This window comes from Canis lupus, chromosome 22 (assembly GCF_011100685.1).
Source record: "Canis lupus familiaris isolate Mischka breed German Shepherd chromosome 22, alternate assembly UU_Cfam_GSD_1.0, whole genome shotgun sequence".
Taxonomy (NCBI): Eukaryota; Metazoa; Chordata; class Mammalia; order Carnivora; family Canidae; genus Canis; species Canis lupus.
Genome location: NC_049243.1, coordinates 9240574 through 9262684, shown reverse-complemented (window position 1 = coordinate 9262684; position 22111 = coordinate 9240574). Strand labels below are relative to the sequence as shown.

Sequence of the window (22111 nt, the reverse complement as noted above, 5' to 3'; positions counted from 1 at the left end):
TTTTAGTATTAAGTTGTAAGAGTTTTTTTTTTTTTTTTTTTGTAAGAGTTCTTATATATTTTAGATATATGTCCCTTATCAGATAAATGATTTGGAAATTTTTCTACCATTTTGTGGGTTGTCTTTTCACTTTCTTGAAAGTATCCTTTGATGACAAAATTTTTAATTTTGATGAGGTCCAGTTTATCTTTTTTCCTTTGGTTGCTCGAGCTTTTGTGTCATATCTAAGAAGCCATTTCAAATCTAGGGTAATGAATATTTATACATATTTACTTAGGAGCTTTATATTTTTAGTTTTTCATTGAGGTCTTTGATCCATTTTCCATTCATTTTTATTTATGGTGTGAATCAGGAGTCCTGCTTTTGCATGTAACTATTATCCAGTTTCCCAGCACCGTTTGTTGAAAAGACTCTTCTTTCTCCATTGAAAAGTCTTGGCAGTTTTATTGAAAATAAATGGACCATAATGAGGGCTCTCCTCTCTGGACTCTCAATTTTATTCCACTAATCTGTGTGTCTGTCCTTATGTCAATACCTCGCTATCATGATTACTACAGCTTTGAGATAAGTTGAAATAAGGAAGTGAAGTATGAATCTTTCTAGTTTGTTCTTTTTTAAGATTCTTTTTTTTTTTTAAGATTGTATTTATTTATTTATTCATGATAGAGAGAGAGACACAGGCAGAGGGAGAAGCAGGCTCCATGCCAGGAGCCCGACGCGGGACTCGATCCCAGGACTCCAGGATCACGCCCTGGGCCAAAGGCAGGCGCCAAACTGCTGAGCCACCCAGGGATCCCCTTTTTGAAGATTCTTTTGACGCTTCAGGATTCCTTTTATTTCAATTTCAATTTTGGAGTCCGCTTTTCAGTTTCTACAGAAACCAGCTGGAATTTTATAGTAATTGCTTTGAATCTGTAGATCACTTTATTTTAACAATATTAAGATTTTCAGTGTATGAACTTTAGATGTCTATTCATTATCTTCTTTGATTTCTTTCAACAATATTTTGTAGATTTCAGTAGACAAGTCTTACACATCTCTTATAAAATTTACTCCTAAGTATTTTATTATTTTTCATGCTATTCTAGTGGAATTATTTTCTCAATTTTATTTTCAGATTGTTACTGCTAGTATATAAAACACAGTTTTTTATATATTGATCTGGTATTCTGCAGCCTTGCTGAACTTGCTTATTATTTATTGTTCATAGTTGGAATAATGGATTTCTTAGGGGTTTTTAAAAAGATTTATTTATTTTAGAGAGCAGGCCCATGTGCAAATGGGGAAAGGGCAGAGGAACAGAATCCTCAAGTATACTCCACGTTGAGCACGGACCCCCACCCACATGGGGCCTGATCCGACAACCCAGGAGATCTGACCTGAGCCAAAACCAGGAGTCAGATGATGAACTGACTGAGCCAGACAGGCATCACTGCCACCCTTTTTTTTCCTTAGGATTTTCTGTGTGCAAGATCATGTCATCTGCAAATAGAAACTTTTATTTCTTCTTTTCTATTTTGTATCCTTGTAATTTTGTTTTCTTGACTAATTGCCCTGGCTGGAACCTCCAGTACACTGTTGAATAGAAGTGATTAGAGTGGACATGTATGTTTTGTTCCTGATCTTAGGAGAAAGCATCTAGTCTTTCTCCATAAAATATTATGTGATATTATGTGAACCATGAATTCTTTGTATATGCCCTTTATAATGTTGAAGAAGTTCCCTTTTGTTCCTAATTCAGTGAGCATTTTTATCATGAAAGTGTGTTGGATTTTGTCAAATATTTTTTCTGTATCTATTGAAATGATTGTATGTTTTATTCTCTTGCTATGATGCACGGGTTGATTTTCAGATGTTCAAGCAACATCTATATTGCTGGTATAAACCCACTTGGTCATGGTGTATAATTCTTTTGAGCCAAAGTTCAATTTGCTAGTGGTTTACTGAGGATTTTTTTTTTTTTTTTTTTTTTTTTTTTTGGTCTATTCCATAGAGGTAGTAGTCTGTAGTTTTCTTGTGAGGTTTTTGTCTGGTTTTGGTATAAGGGTAATAATGGCCTTATAATGAGTTGGGAAGTGTTTCCTCCTCTTCTCCTTCTTCTTTTTGAAGAGTGAGAAACTGGTGGTGTTATTAAATATTTGGCAGAATTTATTAGTGAAGCCATCTGGGCCTGGACTTTTCTTTGTGGGTGGTATGTATGTATGTATGTATGTATGTATGTATGTATTTATTCACAAGAGACACACAGAGAGAGAGAGGCAGAGACATAAGGCAGAGGGAGAAGCAGGCTCCTTGAGGGAGCCCGACTTGGGACGTGGGACTCGATCCCGGGTCCCCAGGATCAGGCCCTGGGCTGAAGGCGGCGCTAAACTGCTGAGCCACCCGGGCTGCCCTGTGGGTAGTTTTTGATTACCTATTAGAACTGTTGTTATTGGTTTATTCATATTTGCTATTTCTTCTTGACTTGATTTCTGAAATTTGTGTTTCTAGAAATTTGTCCATTTCCTCTCAGTTACCCTATTTTGGCATACAGTTGCTCATCATGTTCTTACATCATTTCATTTCTGTAAGGTCAGCAGTAATGTCTCCTCTTTCATTTTCAATTTTAATAATTTGAGTCTTTTTTCCCCTTGATTAGTCTGCTAAAGGTTTGCCAATCTGTTGGTCTTTTCAGAGGGCCAAGTTGGGCTTGTTGACTGCCCCTCCCTTTCTACTTCATTCATTTTCACTCTTATCTTTTTTATGTTCTTCTGTTTGTTTGAAATTTATTTTGCTTGCTTTTGTCCAGTGTCTCTTTCCTAACATATTCTTAGTGTTCTATACTTTTGTCTTTTTAATTTATTTATATATATATATATTTATTTATTTATAAAGATTTTATTTACTTATTTGACAGAGAGGGAGAGAGAACATAAGCAGGGGGAACAGCAGGCAGGGGGAGAGGAAGAAGCAGACTCCCCCACTCAACAGGGAGCCTGATGTGGGGCTCCTTCCCAGGAGCCTGGTATCATGACCTGAGCCAAAGGCAGGTGCTTAACCTGAGCCATCCAGGTGCCCCTGTGCTTTTGTCTTTTACTTGGCTGATTTAACCACTGAGAAAAATAGGTTTTCTCTAACAGTAAAGATATGTATTTGCGCAGAAAAATAATTAATACAATCAATTATTATTTTAGTTCAACTGTCAAGGCTCTACAGTCTGTGTAATTTGTTTTTAGTGTCATAAAGGAACCAAAAAGACTAAGAGGAGGTACAAATTAATTTTGGACTTCCTTTTTCACCTAGAATGGAAAGAAAGTACTTTCTCAGTTTCTTCCTGGCCATTCACTGTGATTGTCAGACTCTTGAGTAAAGACAGTGAATCATCATTAAGGTTTGTGCATAAGTTGTTAATAGGTCCATTTGATTCCACTGAAGCTGGACATCAGTGCACAGATACACTGAATATGAGTATCTTAAAAACAACATGGAAATTGAGTACTTGATGAGACTCTGGCTGAAGCATCAAATATCTCAACAAAAAGTATATGGGAAAAAAAAATATATGGGAATCCATGCACAGGAAAGGAGGGTAGGCTGTTTCTCAGAAGACCTTTCTTTCTCGTGTCAAATCTTCCCATACTATGAAAATATTCGAAGATCCTTACCCGTTTAAAGAACATGTGGGGCTATGTGTGTCCTTTAGAAACTGGAGACAGTGGGCACAGAGAGAAAACTTGGCCTGTTGTTCAGTGAAGAAAGAGAATCATCCTGAACGTCACTGGAAGATTTCAATGGGAAGTATTGAATCATTTGGTTGTCGTGGCTGAGAAATCTCTGTAATTTGTTGGTAGGGGTGGTGGGTATACTGGATTTTAATACTAGAGTGCATTTTCTGTAAGGTATCTTTAGTTCTTTTTTTATTCTTTGTTTTCTTTCTTTATTTATTCTTAAATAACTCAGGCCAGGTGTAAAATTGAGTTAACACCTATCTTCTATCTAACTTCAGCTGTAAAGGTAAATCAGAAAAAATGAAGCTGAATAACATTATAAAAATAATAGGATTCTATCATCAGTTTATAATAGCATCACAGTGATGGTCCAGTAAAATTCTAAATTAAAATACTTTATTTCATATTTACTTTCAGAAAACTGGAAGGTTTTTAGAAGGTGACACAAGGCATAATTACTAAGGAAAGCAAGTTTGATTTGTATGGCATGGCAGTATAAAGGAACTTTTTTCTTAGGTGCTCTAAGTAATAAAAAAACTACATTAAGAATATATGTATCTTTGGGGCGCCTGGGTGGTTCAGTCAGTTAAGTGTTTGCCTTTGGCTCAAGTCATGATCCCAGGGTCCTGGGATGCCTGCTTCTCCCTCTCCCTCTCCCTCTGCCCCATCCCCCAACTCTTGCTCTTTCTCTCTCCCTCTCTCTTAAATGAATACATAAAATCTAAAAAAAAAATAATCTTTGAGAGAATCATAGATTTCTCACTAAAAGGAAAAAAAAAAAGAGTCAACAATCCTAGCTTTAAGAATTCCAAAAGGCATTATTTGCAGTGGTAACAGTATCCCAAGAACTCCCAGCCAGTATTTTTGAGACATTCTGATCAACTTAATGATAATTATAATTATGTTCATAAATGAGTTTTTGGTTTATTTGTTTAGAAAGAGTTTTAAATTTAAGGAGAGGAAAATCAAATGCTTTTCCTACCTAGGAAGACATCACAGTATAGTATAATGTCTGCTGACATACATTTATTGTCTCCCTCATGATTTTTGCCAAATCCAGGTAACACTCTTAATGTTATTTACTTCATATTTTTCACTAAGTTTAATTAGTTTTTTGTTTATTATAAAACCATGGGTTTGTGCTAATATATTTTTTATAAAACAAAGTAAAAATAAAACTTAAACTTCAGTTGAATTAATTGTAATCATCTTGTTATCCTACCATACGTACCATACTTTGGGAAATAAACTGGTTTAGGGAAGAGAGCATTGTTTTGGAATTAGGCCTGGTTTGGAATCCCTGATTCCATCGCTGTTTGCCCAAGCAATCATCTGTTTTTGGATCTTCAAGTTTGTAAAAGACCATACTTAAAGGTTGATGCGTGTTTTAATTAAATGATAAAATTTGTAAAGTGCTTGTTGATTCAGAGATGTTCAAGAACTGGTCCTTCTCTTACCACTCCATCCCTCATACCTCATCCCTGCAGGAAATGAAATGATTTTTGTTTCAACGTTGTAGTTCTTGGACAACTTACCTCTATGACTAGCTCCTTCAGAACCACATTGTCACTGCCAATCATATACTTACTGGAAATTAATCTAGCAGTTTTGATCCTTGTTGGTAACTGTTGTGCTTAGTTTTTTAATTTGGGTAAATACCAAAAGTTTCAGTAGCTTTTGTGTTATGGTAACTATTTTAGACATGTGATTTGTATCTGTATATAAAAAATCTGTATTGTACAAAATTGTGTATTGATATGGTGTTGCAGAACTTTGTCTTTATTTTTTTATTTTTTTATTTAATTTTTATTTATTTATGATAGTCACACAGAGAGAGAGAGAGAGAGAGGCAGAGACACGGGCAGAGGGAGAAGCAGGCTCCATGCACCAGGAGCCCGACGTGGGACTCGATCCCGGGTCTCCAGGATCCCGCCCTGGGCCAAAGGCAGGCGCTAAACCGCTGCGCCACCCAGGAATCCCGAGAACTTTGTCTTTAAAGTTAATAATTCGGGCAGCCCTAGTGGCTCAGCGGTTTATCGCTGCCTTCAGCCCAGGTGGTGATCCTGGAATCCCAGGATCAAGTCCCACGTCAGGCTCCCTGCAGGGAGTCGGCTTCTCCTTCTGCCTGTGTCTCTGCCTCTCTCTCTCTCTCTCTCTGTGTCTCTCATGAATGAATAAATTAAATCTTAAAAAAATTAATAATTATTTTAACTCACACATAAGAAAAGTTAAGTCAAGGGCCATACTTTAGGAAATTATAGGAGTCACAATATTTGCTCAGGTTAGATTTTATTAAGCAAAAATTAAACTGCTTCAATCTTGATCAGATATTTAAGTCAAGAGAAGGTGGTTGAACTTGGAAATTTTTTCAGTTCAGTAAAAATTTTGGCTTTATAATTTAAGATGTCCATTTTGAGGCTCTAAGTTTTTATTGTGATCTTAGATGCCTAACTCAACTGGATTGGATTTCTTGATCTTAAATGGCAGTGGCAAAATACTATTTTCAAGAAAAATAGCCATTACATATTGAGTTTTAAAAGAAAGGAGTTGAGCTTACTTCCTCATTGAGATATAAAGGGTAAGTAAACTTGAAATGGGTCTTTATATCTGAATAAAAATTCCTTAGATGAACTTTCATAGACAAATTTGGAAAATTAAATTGTTCACTTAATTACTAAGTTAGTGATTGTGATACAAATTTTGTAGATTAAAGAAGTATGCCTAATGAACCAGCAATCCTGGTTGCCGGTGCTCTCCATACTTTTTATTTAGGAGATTTCATGTGGACTTCCATTATTTTTATTTTATTTTTTCTTCATCAGACTTCATTGTAAAGTCCTGAAGCGGGAGATCTGTTTCATTCAGTAGTTTTTATACTCCTTTATTAAGAATTATATGTAATTTCAGTGTATATTTTGTTGTACTTTTAAAATTATTTAAATATGTTTCACCCTAGAAATTAAAAGATAAACTACCTAAAACCGGCTCTAGCTGTAGTTTTTGCAACTACCACTAGATGGCATTATAAGTTCATGAAAAAATAATTGCCTCCATAAATTAAACAACTTAAATAACTTGAATACTGAATCCTATGCCTGGAAAGTTTCAGAATTATAGATATTCTAAGTGAGATTGATGGGGTGGTATTGGTCATGGTGGGTTAAAACTGTCTGTTACCTTTAATTTTGTGTTATAATAATTGTTGTTGGGTTTTTTGGATAACATTTATCAGTTTGCAATCTCTAGTGTGTGTCAGTTAGTTGGAATGCTTGCTAAAAACAGATCGCTGGGCCCAGAGTTTCTAATACCGTAAATATAGGGTTTGGTACCAAAATTTGTATCTCTGATAAATTACCAGGTGATGCTAATGCTAACATTAATGATGTTGATAGTCTGAGGACCATACTTAAAGAACCACAGGTTGGTTGGTTGGTTGGTTTATTGTGGTAAAATACACTTAACATAAAGTTTGCCATCTTTATCATTTTTACCTGTATAGTTGATTGGTATTGAATACATTCACATTATTGTACAACCATCCTCAGAACTCTTCGTCTTCTAGAACTGACACATAAGTGGAATCATAACATTTGTCTTTTTGTGACTGGCGTATTTCACATAGCATAATATGTTCCAGGTTCATCCATGTTGTAGTATATTGTAGAATTGCCTCGCTTTTTAAGGCTGAATAATACTTCATCGTATGTATATAGCACATATTGTTCATCCGTCGATGGACATTTAGGTTGCTTTCACATTTCGGCGATTGCGACTAATGTTGCTGTGAACATGAATGTACAAATATTCTTCAAAATCCTGCTTCTACTTATTTTGGGTATATACCCAGAAGTGGGATTGCTGGATCATTGGGTGATTCTGTTTATAGTTTTTTAAGGAACTAACCATACCGTTTTCCAGAGTGCTGTACCATTTTGTGTCCCCAATAGTTGTTTTCTAGGGGGTTTTTTGATAGCCATTTTCCTGGGTTATGAGATGGTATCTCCTTTTGGTTTTGGTTTTCATTTCCATGATGATTAGTGGTGGCATGTATCTTTTCACATGCGGATTGGCCATTCTTATATCTTCTTTGGAGAAATATCTGTTCAGGTACTTTGTCCATTTTTGAAGTGTGTTGTATTTTTGTTGTTGAGTTTTAGGAGTTTTCTATATATTCTGGAGATTAGTCCCTTATCGGATTTGCACATATTTTCTCCCATTGTGTGGGTTTCTTTTTTACTCTGCATAGTGTCTTTTGATGCACAAAGTTTTAAATTTTCAAGAAGTCCAGTTTGTCTTTTTTTTTCTTTTGTAACATATGCCTTTGTTGTTATCTCCAAGAAATCATTGTATCCAGTGCCATCAAGCTTCTATCCTATGTTTTCTCTAAGAGTTTTATTTTTTTAGTCCTTCATTTAGGTTCTTGATCCATTTTGAGTTAATTTTTGTATGTGGTATTAGGTAAGGGTCCAGCTTCATTCTATTGCATGTGTATATCCAGTTTTCCTAGCACCATTTAGAAGAAGACTGTTCCCCATTGAGTGGTCTTGGCACCTGTGTCAAAAATCATTTGACTATATATGTGAGGGTTTATTTCTAGACTCTGTTATATTCCAGTAGTCCCTATGTCAGTCTTTATGCCATTTTCACAGTGTTTTGACTACCGTAACTTACTGTAGTAAGTTTTGAAATCTGGAGTGTGAGTCCTCTGGGTTTGTTCTTTTTCAAATAGTCTTGACTATTTTGGGTCCCTGGAGAGTCGTTGTGAATTTTAGGATGAGCTTTTCTATTTCTGCAAAACACACACACACACACACACACACACACACATTGGGATTTTGATAGTGATCACATTGAATCTGTACATCTGTATATCTTTGGGTAATATATTAAAAAAAATTTTATTGAAGTATAGTTGACCCGAATTGACATTTTAATAATATTAAGTGTTCTAATCCATGAAATGGGATGTATTTCCATTTATTCGTGTCTTAAATTTCTTTCAGCATTATTTTGTAGTTTTCTTTATAGAAGTCTTTCTCTTCCTTGGTTAATTCCTTATTTTATTCTTTTTTTTTTTTTTTTTTTTAAGATTTTATCTATTTATTCATGAGAGACAGAGAGAGAGAGATAGGCAGGGACACAGGCAGAGGGAGAAGCAGGCCCCATGCAGGGACCCTGACTTGGGACTTGATCCCGGGACTCCAGGATCACACCCTGGGCTGAAAGCAGGCCCTAAACTGCTGAGCCACCCAGGCTGCCCTATTTTATTCTTTTTGATGCTATTGTGAATGGAATTGTTTCTATAGTTTTTATTTTAGATTGTGCATTGTTCCTCTATAGAAATACAACTGATTTTTGTGTGTTGACTTTGTATCTTATTACTTTGCTGAATTCATTTGTTTTAACAGTTTTTTTAATTGTTTTTGGAATTATTAGGTTTGTTTGTTTTGTTTTGTTTTGAGTTGGGAGGGGCAGAGAGAGAAAGAATCTTAGGTTCCAAGCTTAGTGGGGAGCCTGACACAGTGCTCGATCCCACGACCCTGAGACCATGACCCAATGTGAAACCAAAAGTCAGAAACTTAACTCACTGAGCCACCCAGGTGCCCTGGAATTGTTAGGAGTTTTATAAGTAAGGTCATATCATTTAAAAATAGAGATCATTTTATGTTTTCCATGCTCTGGCTGATTTAATGGGCACCACTTGGTGTTTTATGCATTAAAACTGATCTGATCGGGGAAAGTTTTTTGTCCTGCTATTAGTCTCTAGTTTTAATGCATCCTGTGAGTCCAGAATTACCCAATAGTAATAAATGTGCCATGTCCCATCCACTCATTGATACAGCAAGTAGTGAGAAGCTACTTGAGCCTTGTTGCTTGGGTTAAATTCTGGCTCCACCATGGTACACTTTCAGCTTATTTTTATTTTCCTTTTGCCTATGAGATCAAGTTAATAATAATGTACACTTCATAGGGTTATTTTGAGGACAAGTGAGTTAATACAAGTAAAGTACCTAAAATAGTGCCAGGTAGGATTGACTATTACTATAATTACTATTTTAATACATGTAAAGCACTTGTAGCAGTTACTGGCTTCTTATTGTTATTTTTGTCTGGTAGTATTAGTGGCATCCCATGTTTTAAAACTAGGAAACTTAAAAAATTACCACTATTAAAATAATTCTACATTGGTAAGATACTATTAAAAGTTTTAATGGTTTTCCTTCACTTGTAAACTTTTACTCTTTTGAAGTTCCCAAATAAGATAGTTATATTATCCAACTCGTTCTAAACAGTTAACATCAGTAGGCATTTGAAACCAATTGTATATGTAGGCTGTTTTTTTTTTTTCTTGCACTTCTAATTCGCGTCACTTTTTGTTTGCCACTTTAAGGGCAGAGCATGTTAAATTAACAGTGTGGCTTATAATATTTCAGTCCTACTTGAGGCATTGAAAGCAAATCTTTATCAAAGTGATGACTAAAAGTAAAGGGAGTTTAAACATCTAGTTAGGAGTTTACTTAACCTCTTTCATTGAATCAGTGTGTCATTTGGATCATTTCACTTGACTCTTTTGTTATGAGTGACTTTAGAAAATCTAAATATATAATAGTTGACAACTTCACAATATAACAGTGAGAAGCAAAAGGCAAATAAACTGTTGGCAAAAAAAAAAGATTTTGTAGTAATTATTGATAATCTGACCTTCAAAAACTCAAACCTACTAATTGAGATGAGAAGTTAATGAGTTCTGTTTTGCTATTAATGAAGAGAACAGTATATTTTCTGTGTTTTTCTTGCTTTCCCCTCACACGGTGGCAGAGGCTGGGAAGAACAGACCCCTGAGTAGTTTGTAGTTAATTTATAGTCCTGAAATAACCTCTACATTGTTTCCAAATCTAATATATTCCAAGTAAATATAAATACCTTCAATAAAATATTTTAAAATTTTAAAACTATGTTTCTTTAACAGATTTCTTTTTTTTTTTCTTTAACAGATTTCTATAATCCAGGAGCTTGTTACAAATTACGAAGCCTCTCTTAAAACATGTGACTTTTTTAGCCCTTATGGTAAGTTTAAATTACACTCAATTAGAATTTGATTACTCATTTCAGTCTATTTTTAAATCACGGTAAAACTAGCTTATATTTTATATATGTACTACCTATTTACTAAATAGTTTTTGAATTAGTGAACGAAATGAGAAAAGCACTTTCAGTCTCTTTAAAATTTTCCATAATCTTGTGAGGTGGGGATTAACTCCTTTTAAAATGAGAAAAATATACTTGAGAAGTTGAGTGGCTTGCCTAACAACATCATAGTTAGTTTATATTGCAATCTATTTTTCTCAAATTCCTACTTCTCTGTTCTTTCTACTCTTTAATTACTTTAAATTCTGTATGTCTTGGTTCTTTGCTTCTCTCTTTGTAGGGACGTATGTAAATCAAGACATCTTAGTTTAGAAAACACTCTCAAATGCTTTCAGTCATGCAGATGCTAACTTTAGTCTGAGTTCCGTGTTTTTCATGGGTTTTTGCCCTTTTGTTTTTGTTAGTTTGAAATAAACTTCATAGTGAAATAATAGACACAGAAGTAAGTAGGAGAATGAACCCTTTTGTCCCCATCACCTAGCCTCTGTGGCCAGCATTTTGCCCATCCTGTTTGAAGTTATCTTCCGTTACTTTCTTTTCTAGGGTATTTTTAAAGCAGACATACTACTGTTTTACCTGTCAGTACCTTAGCGTGCATCTCTATTTAAAACAGTTACACAGAAGATGCAGCCACAGTGCTGACACAAATTAGTGCTTGTATCATAATATCTAACACCTGATCCACATTCAGGTTTCCTGGGTTTCCTCAGAAAATGTCTCCATATAATTGGCTTATTTGAAGCTGTCCCCAACAAAGGTCTACACTTTACATCTGGTTATATCCCTGATAGTCTTTTAATCTTGATCAGTAACCTTCCCTCGCTTTAAAAAAAACCCAACAACAACAACGCTATTTGTTGAAAGGTCATTTGTCTTGTGAAATGTCCCATAGTATAGATTTGGCTGGTTGCTTTCTCCTGGTATCATTTAATATATTTTGCTATCATCCATATGTCTTGTAAACTTACAGTAAGATTTACAGGCTTGATTAGATCCAGGTTTCTTGTGAACACTTCTTACATGATGCTTTCTAAGTACAAAGTTGTCTCACATCTGGACCCAGAAGACATTCTGGTTGTTTCTCTTTGTGATGTTATGATTGATCCGCGTTCAGATGCGGTCAGCCTGATCTACTGGTTAAAAAGTTCCTCTTACCTGATGATTTTGGCAGCCCCTGAGGACTATTACCTCAATCCCTTATCTCTCATTCGAGTCATTTTTTCCCCCTGTGTTTAATAGCTAGAATTCTTATAAAGAACTTGACTTCATCGAATACTTGTTTCCCTTGAAATATGGTTTATATAAAAAGAACAAGATAAATGCTCGTCTCTTTCCTTTATTTATTATATAATTTATGCTAATTTCTGTATTTACATTGTTACTTTGATTAGCTAGTCTAGGAAACCTGTTCTTTTCTATGATGTGGATAAATTCCCCTTTCTCCTTTTTCTACCTACTTTCAGACCTGTATGTCTTCCCTACTGAAATCCATGTTGAGAGCTGGGTATTTCTTTATCTACTCTCTGTAGCTCGAAGTTCAGAATGGGGAACAGGATAGAGCTCAGTTGACCATGTGTGACTGCTTTCATCACATAGTAGGGTTACTTCCACCTTGTAGGGAAGATCTCTTCATACCTTTCAATTTTGGCTTTGCCTGGTGTAGGGTTGAGGCCTAGGACATGCAAAGCCCTGGCAAATCCTGCCTTTGTGGGAGTCTCACAGTGGTGGTTAGGGACTTCTCTTTACCCAGCTGTTTTCCTCTTGATTGTACCTGGGCCTACTGCCTTACATTCCCAGCCAGAGAATTGAGAGAGTTATACTGATTAACTTTCCTCCAGGATGGTTTCTTTAGAGTCAGGTAGGGGTTAGAAGGCTATGAAACCAGCATCTTATTTCTCTGACTGGCTGCTACTCTTTGAACTTTATGACATGAAGTCTTACCTTTCTCCGTTGAAATTGGTCATTTTTCTGGGGTTATACTGCTTATTCTTCTAATTATTAATTTCATCATGCATTAAGGGAGAAAGTATGTGATTTGCTTTACTTTGCCTTCTCTTCTATAGTAACTTTATATTTGTTTGATTGCAGAGAATGGAGAGAAGGAACCCCCAACAACACTGCTCTGGGTTCAGTATTTCCTGGCACAGCACTTTGATAAACTTGGGCAGTATTCTTTGGCTTTGGATTATATTAATGCTGCAATTGCTAGTACTCCAACTCTAATAGAATTATTCTATATGAAAGCAAAAATTTACAAGGTAAAATCTTAGTCATGTTTTTTTAGTAGCTGAAGAATTTGTCCTTAGAGTTTTTTCTCTATAAAAATAACTTCTAGGGTACCCTAATAATCTACCATTCTAATAATCCTAGGGAGTTTTATGTTACATAGTTGTACAATCAGTGTGCCGTTTGATACATCTCTTTGTAAATGTGAATTGTAATTTATCTAGACTTCTAGATAAATTCGACGGAAATGGTACCAAGTTTCTAATTTGTCTTTATCAACTATTTCTATTTATATTTTTTTATTTTTTTTATTTTTTTTATTTATGATACTCATACAGAGAGAGAGAGAGAGAGAGAGGCAGAGACACAGGCAGAGGGAGAAGCAGGCTCCATGCACCGGGAGCCCGATGTGGGATTCGATCCTGGGTCTCCAGGATCGCGCCCTGGGCCAAAGGCAGGCGCCAAACCGCTGCGCCACCCAGGGTTCCCCCTATTTCTATTTATATTAATCTATATTCTTTTAATCATAAATACTATGGTTTCTTTAATGCTTTCATTTCTTAAAGCATATAGGTAATCTAAAAGAAGCTGCAAAATGGATGGATGAAGCACAGTCTTTGGACACAGCTGATAGGTTCATCAATTCCAAATGTGCCAAGTATATGCTTCGAGCAAATATGATAAAAGAAGCAGAGGAAATGTGCTCCAAGTTCACAAGGGTAGGAAATACCATGCATGAGCATGTACTTCTCTGAGTTAGTAAAATTAAACTTCAGTTCTATGGTGATTTGTGAAATTTGCCACTAAAGTTCAAAAAATTCATTTTTGTTACTATTTTATTAATTCCATCTAGGTCATGTCATAAGTATGATTTCTTTTCTGTGGTCGAGTGTGTGTGTGCATGCACTTCTGGTGGCAGATGGTTGAAAGGCAATAATAGGAACACAATAGCTTTATACATGGATAAGCAATATGCCAGACTGGTGCTTATGTATAATATTCAGTTTACAATTCTTTTGTCTCATTAGTAATTTGTGACTGTTTTTTAAATTTCTCTTTTATAGTTGTTTCAGAACTCATCAGAGTTCTTTCTATGTGGAACTAACATTTGTGGGGGCACCTGGGTGGCCCAGTTAAGCATCTGACTCTTGGTTGCAGATCAGGTCATGATCTCGAGCTCTGCGTCAGTCTCCACACTCAGTGCGGGAGTCTGCTTGAGATTCTTTCTCCCTCTGTCCCTTCTTCAGCTTGCACACATGTGCATTCTCTCTCTCTCTCTCTCTCTCTCTCTCTCTCTCCTCACCCCTAAATAAATAAATTAAAATAAAAAAAGGAACTAGCATTTGTGGGCTTTGGTCTCTGACAGTTTAGAATTGAAGTTCTCTAAAATTATTAGGCTAAACATCTGTTTCTTTTCCCTCCTTCACCATCCTTATGTATCTTTTACCATGTGGACTTTCTGTCTTTTTATGAAAATAGTAAGTGTATAGTTAAAAATATACATAGACTAATGGAACAGGTAAGCTCAGAAACAGATTCACACATATTTGGAAACTTGTGTATGACCAGAAGTGCTTTCAGAATCAGAGATTAAAAGATATTGCTGGCACATTTAGTTATTTGTATTGACAAAAATAAAACGACATTCTTCTGCTGCACACAAACCAATTCCAGGTTGATTAAAGAAAGTATTGAAATTTATCTTTAGAGTTGGAGGTAGGAAGCCTTTCTTATGGTACTAAAAACCTTAAGTATAAGTAAAATTAATATATTTGACTATATTAAAATTAAAATTTACCTATAACAAAAATAAATATAAGCAAAATGAGAAGATAGACCATGGAATTGGAGATCTTTTCAACCCATATGATAGAATAAGAATTTATAAAGAACTCTACAAAGAATTCACTGAAATAGTCATTTAATACTCATTGAATGTGACATTGAGGGATAATGAGGAAACCATGTTTCCCAGTTTAATTTCCAACTTCTAATGAAAATACTTGGGAATAAATCATTTTTGCCTCCAATACTCATTATGTACACAGTAGAGTGCTTGAGTGCTGGTGTTTGTGAGTAAATGATTTACGGTGAAAGTAAGTTACCATTGTGCCCTGCCCTAAGATCTTCCTGATGCAGCCCCAGTGTACCATTTCCTTAAATGTTGACTAGATTCTGATTGTGTGAGGGTGTTTATAAAAACCTTTTATAATTTATTTATTTTAAAAATGTTATTCATTTGTGAGAGATACAGAGAGAGAGAGGAAGAGACATAGGTAGAGGGAGAAGCAGGCTCCCTGTGGGGAGCCCAATGTGGGACTCAAACCCAGGACCCCAGGATCATGCCCCTAGCCAAAGGCAGATGTTCAACCACTGAGCCACCCAGGCATCCCAAAACCTCTTATAATTTAGAAGCCACAGAAAAACTTGAACTTTTGTTATGAAAATTTAACTACTTATAAGAATATCATGGAACAAAAATATACATACATGCACCAAACCTCAATAAGAGACAAGAGGACAGTGGATGTGAATAGTTAATTCACAGAAGTGGAAAATGGAGTGGCCAAAAAAGATGCTTTCATTAGTAAGCAGGGAAATAGTAAGATCTCATTTGGTACTAGCAAAGTGGTATAAGTTTAAGTCTGGTGTTAGTAGGTATTGATAAATAATCTGTCATATATGCAGATATACATAGATGTGTCATGTATATGAAGTATATGTTCTATGTATATTTATTATGAGAGACAATAAATGCTCTATAGGTAGTAGCCTTTAAAGAAAATCTGAATATGTAAGAGAGATACATAACACGCACACACGTAAACACATATACACACATGTGTACACATGCACATATATCACACATTTAAATTTTTATTAAAAGCCACTACCTTAGACCATTTGTTGTCTCTCTCTCATAGTCACATGGCTTTTTCATCTAAACCTAGCTGAATTCTACTTTCTCATATTTGGAGTGATACAAATAGTTTATATGCCTTTTGTACAGGGAAGTAGAAAGTAGCTTTAACAATTATTAAGCACTGAGCTAAGTACTTTATATACATACACTTAATCTTACCAGTCCTCTGATATCATTACTCTCATGTTATAGTTAAGAAAATATTTAGGGTGATGAGGTACTGTGCCTGCTGGAGGTCAGCCAGCTAGCCATTCATTTTGGATCCAGGATTCTAGCTTAGAGGTCTGTGACACTAACACCCATGTTTTAGAATTGCAGTAGAACTGTAATAGAAGCAGAAACTGCAGTGATTAATGTTTCTGAAATTCACATGCTGGAAGACCAGCAGATGCAAAATGGTTAGCTGTATTGAGGGAAAAATATATTAGCAAAAATGATGGGTATTAAGTTAGGAGAAAGAAAAATAAAATGAGGAAAATCATGATACAAACTGTATGTTTGGCATTTTACAGCAAAGTGATCGAGGCTCTAAAGGGGTTACATAGTACATAGTGCTGGAGTTCAAACGTCCATGTCCTTCACACTGCAGCACAGTTTTGGAGATGGAAAGAAGGTACAAGAGTAGATGTAGAAGCAGTGGTGTTTGTGTAGGAGAGAACATCCTGGAAGGCCAAAGCAGAGATTAGAAGGAAAGTGCAATAAAAACAAGTATACAATGGGGCAGCCTGGGTGGCTCAGCAGTTTAGGTTTAGCGCCGCATTCGGCCCAGGGCCTGATCCTGGAGCTCCCTGCATGGATGGAGCCTGCTTCTCCCTCTGCCTGTGTCTCTGTCTCTGTCTCTCTCTCTCAGGAATAAATAAAATCTTTAAAAAAAAAGTATACAAAACTTAAGTGGAATAAGTCTAATGATTTTAAAAACCAATGTGTACATACACACCCCAAGCCAACAGTCAGCCAGGATGTGTCTGAAAAGGCACCACAGAATGAGAAAGAAGGGGAAGGGTTGGCTGTTTGTGGGGAGGAGTCACCAAAATCTGCAGTCCACCTGGTTTTTCAGAATTGCCTTTGGTCATCCACTCCTGATAAGTTGTCATACAGAGAGCTTCTTCTGTTCAGCCATCCTCATTCCTTGGCCATTACATTCTGTAATGTGTGGTGGATAGGCCACTGAGCCAGGGAGGAAGACTGCTAACCTTCAATAATTAGTTTATGTCTGATTATAAGTGATCATATCTGATACTGCTATGTGAGTAAAGTAGGATATTTCCCTCTTGCAGATTTTTCAGGTTTTTTTTTAGAATTTTTGTACAAATTTGGTGATGCAAGCTGGATAGTTGTATATGGTAAAGATTTTGAAGTGAAAAATAATGTAGGTATCTTATAAAAATAGTCATCAAAAAATGGAAAATATATACAACCAGGGGCACCCGGGTGGCTCAATGGTTGAGCATCTGCCTTTGGCTCAGGTTGTGATCCTGGGGTCCTGGGATCAAGTCCCGCATCAGGCTCCCTGCAGGGAGCCTGCTTTTCCCTCTGCCTGTGTCTCTGCCTCTTTCTGTGTCTTTCATGAATAGATAAATAAAATCCTTAAAAAATAAAAAAAAAGAAAGAAAATTACACCTGTAATTCCATTCACCAAGAGATAACCAGTTTTTTACACTTTTAATGAGAATGCTGAAAATTGAACTGGTCACAAAAAATGAGTGAAAAAGAACTAAAGACTGAAATTATTTATGTACATGTACTTTCACCATCTTCCTGGGGGTCACTAGGTACTTTAGGTCTTACACTCTGCTCAGCCCAAGTTAACAAGTTTTTTTTTTTTGTCTTGTTTTGTTTTAAGATTTTATGTATTTATTTGACAAAGAAAGAGCACAGGTAGGTAGAGCACAGGTAGAGGGAGAGGGAGAAGCAGGTCCTTCACTGAGCAGGGAGCCTGATGCTGGGCTCTGTCCCAGGACTCTGAGATCATGACCTGAGCTGAAGGCAGACACTCAACTGACTGAGCCACCCAGGTGCCCCTGTCGTAAATAGTTGAAATAAAAGTTTTGATGTTCAGAAATTTAGCTTCAGCAATCTGGAGTCTTTTCTGGGTAGAGTGTTGAATACCCGACAGAGCTGGGTAAATAAGACATGTAATTTTGGATCAGCAGGAGCTTCTGGAAGCACCCAGAATATTTGTTTATCGCTATTTATTATCATAATAATACTTGTAGCCATAGTTATAAAAGAGAAAATGAGACTTTTAGGGTCTCTTTTATTGTTTGCTTCATATATTTAGGAGTGCTTCCCTTTCAGGAAGGAACATCCGCCATGGAAAATCTAAATGAAATGCAGTGTATGTGGTTTCAAACTGAGTGCATTTCAGCTTACCAGCGTTTGGGGAGGTACGGGGATGCCTTGAAAAAATGCCACGAAGTAGAAAGGGTAAGTTGGAGAATTTTGACTTTATTTTTCTCCTGTAAGGTGATGAGAAAAAGCAGGTTGATTTCTACATGGGATCATCTACCTGTTTTAACTACTTTGGAAACTTCATTGTGAAAAAAATTCTGGATCTTTAGCTTTCAGACATTCAGAAGTTGTGGCTAGATGATTGCTCTTTTGATCCTCAAGTGGTTATGATTGTGACATGTCTACCTAATTTGGTCCGAGGGAAGAAGGAAAAGATTAATTTATCAAGCCATTTTTGCTATTATTACCCTGTATTCAAAATTTGTATTTCATAATCGGGCCATTGTTTGATCTCGTCACCAGGCCAGAAGGACACGCAAGCTGACGGCTACCTCTTTCCCCTTTACGTCAGGATCTGCTCTGTAGTCAGCCTCTCTCCAGTTCGTCTTCCCAGGATACTTGTTCTCGCATCCGATACCTTGTACAGCAGTCTGTGGCCGGTTTGCAGGCTTATTTTATTACTTGCTTTTAGGATTATGTGTGATGTGCCTTAGTGAGGGGACTTTTCTTTTCCTTTGTGTGAATTTTGTTTTCCTGTTCTTTGTCATCTCTGAAGCACTCTCCTTCCAAATGGACAACAGGAGGAAAAGAGCCACAAAAGCACACCTGAGGCAGTCCTCAGCAGCCCTCAGTTGTGGGGTCAATCGGCAGCACTGTTCCCATGCTGACGCAGTATAAAACCACAGGCGTCGTAGTCAGGTGAGCCTGATGTCTGCGCTCCGGCAGTCACTTTGGCCTTTTTCCCATGTGAAACTTCTGAGGTGACCCAAGAGAAAGGCTCAGTCGTAGGGGGTGGCTTTTGCTGGGAACCGGAACCAGGACTATACCTGAGCCCTTTTAGAAATAACCTCATTTTTTTGGTTTGTTGGTTGGTTTTTTTTTTTTTTCTTTGTTTCTTTTTAAGCCTGGGCTTGATGGCTTTATCTCTGGGGGAAAATCCTTATCTTCTCCTTGAGAGATACAAAACCCTCAGATGATACATGAAATATTTAGGCAATATCCAACTGTTCTAGTTTAAATCCGGCTCTCATTTCTGTGATAAACCATACATCACTAGCTTGTTTCAGCACTCCGAGATGACTAGCACTTCAAATGCATTCTTCTTATTATTAAGGAAAGATACATTCTTATGAACCAGGACATTTGCAGTGGGCAGTAAATTGTTTCCTGAATGAAGAAGCTGCTAGGTGCTCATGGATCAGTAATTCCAGCATGACCACAGTGAGAAATTTATCAGATTTTCTGTGAAAGTGAAATTTGCACATCCTTAGGATCATTATAATACAGCTCCAGCTTCAGTCCCGCTTCTCCTAACATTAATGACATTTCTCTTTGTAATATTTCTTAAGGATTGTAAGAATATGATGAATTAGCTATTCCATAACTAAGTTTCGTTTAGATTATGCTCTCCCTTAAATTTATAGTGATGTTGGCTGAGTAGCATGAATTAAAATTCAGATCAACTATGTCTAGTTCAAGAAACATGATTTGACTAGTGGGAAGCATTTTTGAAGAAAAAATTAGAAAATAGAAAATCATTGGTTATCAGATTAAAATATGGCAGAGATTGTCACCCTCTAGTCATGTTACATTAATTATTGCTAGAAACTTTATTGTCTTTATTTTGGATTTGTTGATGCTTGAGGACAAAGAACTAGACACAGATAAAAGAAGAACCTATTCTAGTGGCATTTGTAAGCTAGTCTTTTATAGTGAGTAATTCAGAGTAAAAGTAAGACTTAACTCTTCTAGGGACGCCTAAGTGGCTCAGAGGTTGGTCATCTGCCTTCGGCTCAGGGTGTGATCCCAGTCTGGGGATTGAGTCCTGCAACAGGCTCCCTGCGAGTAGCCTGCTTCTCCCTCCACCTATGTCTCTGCCTCTCTCTGTGTCTCTCATGAATAAATAAATTTTAAAAATCTTATAAAAAAAAAAAAGACTTAACTCTTCTAGTGGTTATGTATAGAAATGTGAGTGCTTAGTACAAATAGGGTGATTAAATACTTGCTGACTGATTAGTGCTAAAATTCATTTCTAATAAAATTAACGTAATCAAAAAGAATTCTTAATAATATATGTAAAGATTTAAGAGTAATTACAGAATTCACAGATTTATTATAATTATCTGCATGAGTTGCTTTTGTGGCTGGATTTTAAATATTTTAGTAAAGAAATGAAGCACCTTTCAAAAATAGAAAATCGCAGTTTATCTTCACCTTCAGTGAATACAGATAAAAGTTCTGCCTTCAAAACCACATTCAAGAATTCTCTCCTCAAAGGCAGTTTCATCTATGACATATATTGCTATGAGCTCTTAGTAATTGGATTTAAAATGTTAGAATTCTGGAATAGTCCACTGTAGTACTTTTTCTGCTTTCATCTTGCCACTCCGCAAAGGATTTTAGGATTATATGTAAAGGTTATGAAGTCCAACCCAATCTGATGTTTATATAAACTCAAGTTTTATTTAAAACAAAATAAAACAACCATCTTCAGAAGTGTTCAGAATAATTTTAAACTATTTTATGTTTTAAGAATTTTCTTTTCCTTTTTTTCCAGATGATTAGTTTCTCATCATTTTGGTGTGCTGGTTTATATCTGAAACAGAACAGTAATACATATTTCTAAAACTTCATGATAAGATCTAGGATTTCCTATTAAGTCAGAACCATAGACAGTTCCTAACTTGACCTTCTGCTGCATCTGAATCTTGATCCAGTTGACATGTGCTTTAGGATGACAGATTTTCTATAAAGGACATAGAGTTGCGTACTACCCTAGTTGGTCTGGTTATTATTTTTTGAGTCAGTGGTTTTTGTTACCTTTCTATATATGAGCTCTTTTTGGCCTCCTCCAGGAACTCTGAAGAGTAATGGAATGGGAGAATCAGGTGAGAAGAGAGGGACTAATAGGGAATTCCTAAAGGAAACCACATTCGTAAGCTGTGAATAGCATTTCTTAATTCTCCAGCCACTTGTCTTACTTTGATTCAAGCCTAATTTTGATAAGTTAAGCAATTCCTGCCAGCATTACCCTCCCCACCCCCTCTACCCCAAAAGAACTAGTAGTTTATGAGGGGAAAATGGAGTTAAGACCCTCAGCTATATGTTAAAAATATAGTTTAGTTTCTGCAGGAAGCTGTTAAGTGACCATATTGTGTTATTGTTTGGCTCAAGTATGGGGAAACTAACTTCACCTGTTTGTGTCAGCTAGTAAATTTTTATGCTCTATAAATCTGGAGACTTAAAAAAAAATCACCCCAAGATAGTGTGAGGGAGAGCTTTGTGGTGATGGAATAGTTGTGTGTTGATTTTGGAGGCAGTCACATGAATCGACGCATATGATGAAGTCACATAGAACTATATACCCACATTGTACCAGTGTCAGTGTTTTGGTTTTGATCTCATACTCTAGTCATGTAGGATACAGCTCTTAGTGTGAAACTGAGAGAAGAGTGCACAGGATACCTGTGCACCACTTTTATTACTTCCTCTGAGTCTATAATTATACTAAAATAAAAAGTTTAAAAAAAAAAAAGAACATCAAGCCAAGATTATTTGTTTCTAAGTAGGATTCTGCAATATAGTGTTCCTTCCCAAAGCAAAATAATTTTGTTAGTATCCTACTTTTTCTTACCTACCCTAGCCTTATTCTACC

General features: G+C 36.2%; 1 protein-coding gene across 5 annotated transcripts in view; it reads left to right on the top strand.

Annotated features, from left to right (window-relative positions):
• NAA16 (N-alpha-acetyltransferase 16, NatA auxiliary subunit) overlaps positions 1–22111 on the top strand; it is an 82913-nt gene that overhangs the window by 50465 nt on the left and 10337 nt on the right. For all 5 annotated transcript variants that reach the window (XM_038569654.1, XM_038569651.1, XM_038569650.1 and 2 more), the window contains 4 exons: positions 10703–10775; positions 12945–13114; positions 13649–13801; positions 18304–18432. In XM_038569654.1, coding sequence (XP_038425582.1) covers positions 10703–10775; positions 12945–13114; positions 13649–13801; positions 18304–18432 — 525 coding nt within the window. The remainder of the gene's footprint in view (positions 1–10702; positions 10776–12944; positions 13115–13648; positions 13802–18303; positions 18433–22111) is intronic.